Raw genomic sequence first — 1,685 nt, 5'->3', positions numbered from 1 at the left:
TTTGCGGATGAAGGTACTCTTTTTCCCCCTTAGAGGTTTTTCCCCCAAAAAGGGTTTTACCTAAGGAGGGTTTTAATGAGGCCGGACGCCCAAATCAAACAAATTCAACCGACTATTTGTTCAATTATTTTACATTACTATTTAACATACCATACTATCGAAATAGCTATATCATTAAGGTGGCCCAGCCACGATCAATGCTTACTTTAAGTCAAACAAGAACCAAGTGTTCACAAAACATCAATTCGACCATAGCTCGGCCAGACAAAACGAAATAACTTATCATTACAAATAAAACACACATAAATAAAAACAACTCAAGAAGGAGGGACATTCTCGTCATGGTCCTCCACAGTGCCATCCACCACCAACTTCCCATCAATGACGACCTTTGTCACGTCCATCCGAGTACAATCAAATTCAGGTGCCAGAGCAGTAATCTGACTAATAGCTCGGTCGAAACTGGAGGCAAACATTTCCATTCCCAATTCCTCGAGTTCATGAACTCGGGAAGTCAGCTGCCCCTTAGCCAAATCACTATCCTTAATCTCGGACTGAAGAAGTCGGATTTGGTCTCTGAGACGAGAAACCTCCTCTTCGGACGACTTCACCTTCTCCGATATCTCGGCATTTTCCAACGAAACCTTTTCCATAGCAATATCCTTTTCTTTTAGCGACTTCTCCAGATCAGTAACCCTCCCCACAACAACTTGCTGTTCAGCACCAACTAACTCAGTAGTACGACCAACACACATAAGGCGTGAGGCAATAATCTGCAAACCACAAAGGTTATCAACCGAGAGAAAATAAAAACAAACGACGATTATAACACAGAAACCGACCTGAATGAATTTTCCCAAGACCTCCATACCAATACGGCGAGTCATGAGCATATCTCCAGGATATTGGGAAACTCTGTCCGATAACTCAGCAATAGGAAATTGGTCGCTCCACAAAGAGTAAGGGTTCGTCCCAAGTATGAACCCATGAAGGCGCTTCTGACGATTAAACACAGACCTACCACCACCAACCACATCCCTCTCATCCTCAGAAATAACTTCGAGGGACTGATTAGTTTCCACCCTTTTCCTCTTGAATGATGAGGTAGGCTGAGCAACGGACTGAGCAGCTTCTCCACCAGCCTCCTTCACGGCCCCAGAAACACTAGCGTCCTTATCCTTTTTCTTCTTCAAAAAGGATTGAAATTGGGAAGGATCGAGTAAAGGAGCTCGCCCACCTGTACAGAGAAAAGTAGTCAGATAAATAAAGTAAATAAACAACAGAAAAGACACCAACTATCATTACCTATATAGGACCTCAGACCCTCATTGTCACCAGCATCATGCAATTGTAAGAGTTCAGGAATAGACAAACACACCCCATCAGCAAAACACTCTATCAAAAACTCTAACACACATTCCTCCTCCACATTACGCTCAGTAGCCTCAAGAATCTGACAAGGCTCTGAACACCAATACAACGGAAACCTCTCTATAAGCTCGTCATCAAGGTAAAAAGGGTAATCAGCCTCCTTCGACCGGACTTTCACAAACAAAGATTTAAAATTTTTAAAGGAAGACTTATAAAGTAAAAACAAAGAGCAACCAGGGTAACTACTCAAGCATACCCACTGCCCCCTCCTAACCCCCTTGGACTGAAACAGTGAGAAAAATAAAGGAAGGGAA

General features: G+C 42.9%; 1 protein-coding gene across 1 annotated transcript; it reads right to left on the bottom strand.

Moving 5' to 3' along the window:
* Nucleotides 1-317: 317 nt before the first annotated feature.
* On the bottom strand, nucleotides 318-992 carry LOC148581683 (uncharacterized). Its single transcript, XM_088492367.1, has 2 exons — nucleotides 843-992; nucleotides 318-773 (listed from the first exon to the last, which is right to left on the bottom strand). Exons 1-2 carry the CDS (start codon nucleotides 891-893, stop codon nucleotides 318-320), a joined length of 507 nt encoding a protein of 168 aa, XP_088348493.1. The 5' UTR covers nucleotides 894-992.
* Nucleotides 993-1,685: the final 693 nt, after the last annotated feature.

The sequence above is a fragment of the Arachis ipaensis genome, chromosome B10 (genome assembly GCF_059453495.1).
Source record: "Arachis ipaensis isolate K30076 ecotype BB chromosome B10, ASM5945349v1, whole genome shotgun sequence".
Taxonomy (NCBI): domain Eukaryota; kingdom Viridiplantae; phylum Streptophyta; class Magnoliopsida; order Fabales; family Fabaceae; genus Arachis; species Arachis ipaensis.
This window is presented reverse-complemented; position numbering and strand designations above follow the sequence as displayed.

Bases quoted from the DNA above. Each gene is read 5' to 3' on its own strand.
- LOC148581683 (XM_088492367.1), bottom strand. From the start codon at position 893: ATGCTCATGACTCGCCGTATTGGTATGGAGGTCTTGGGAAAATTCATT. The intron at 774-842 runs GTCGGTTTCTGT...TGTGGTTTGCAG, and splicing joins TCTTGGGAAAATTCATTCAG to ATTATTGCCTCACGCCTTAT.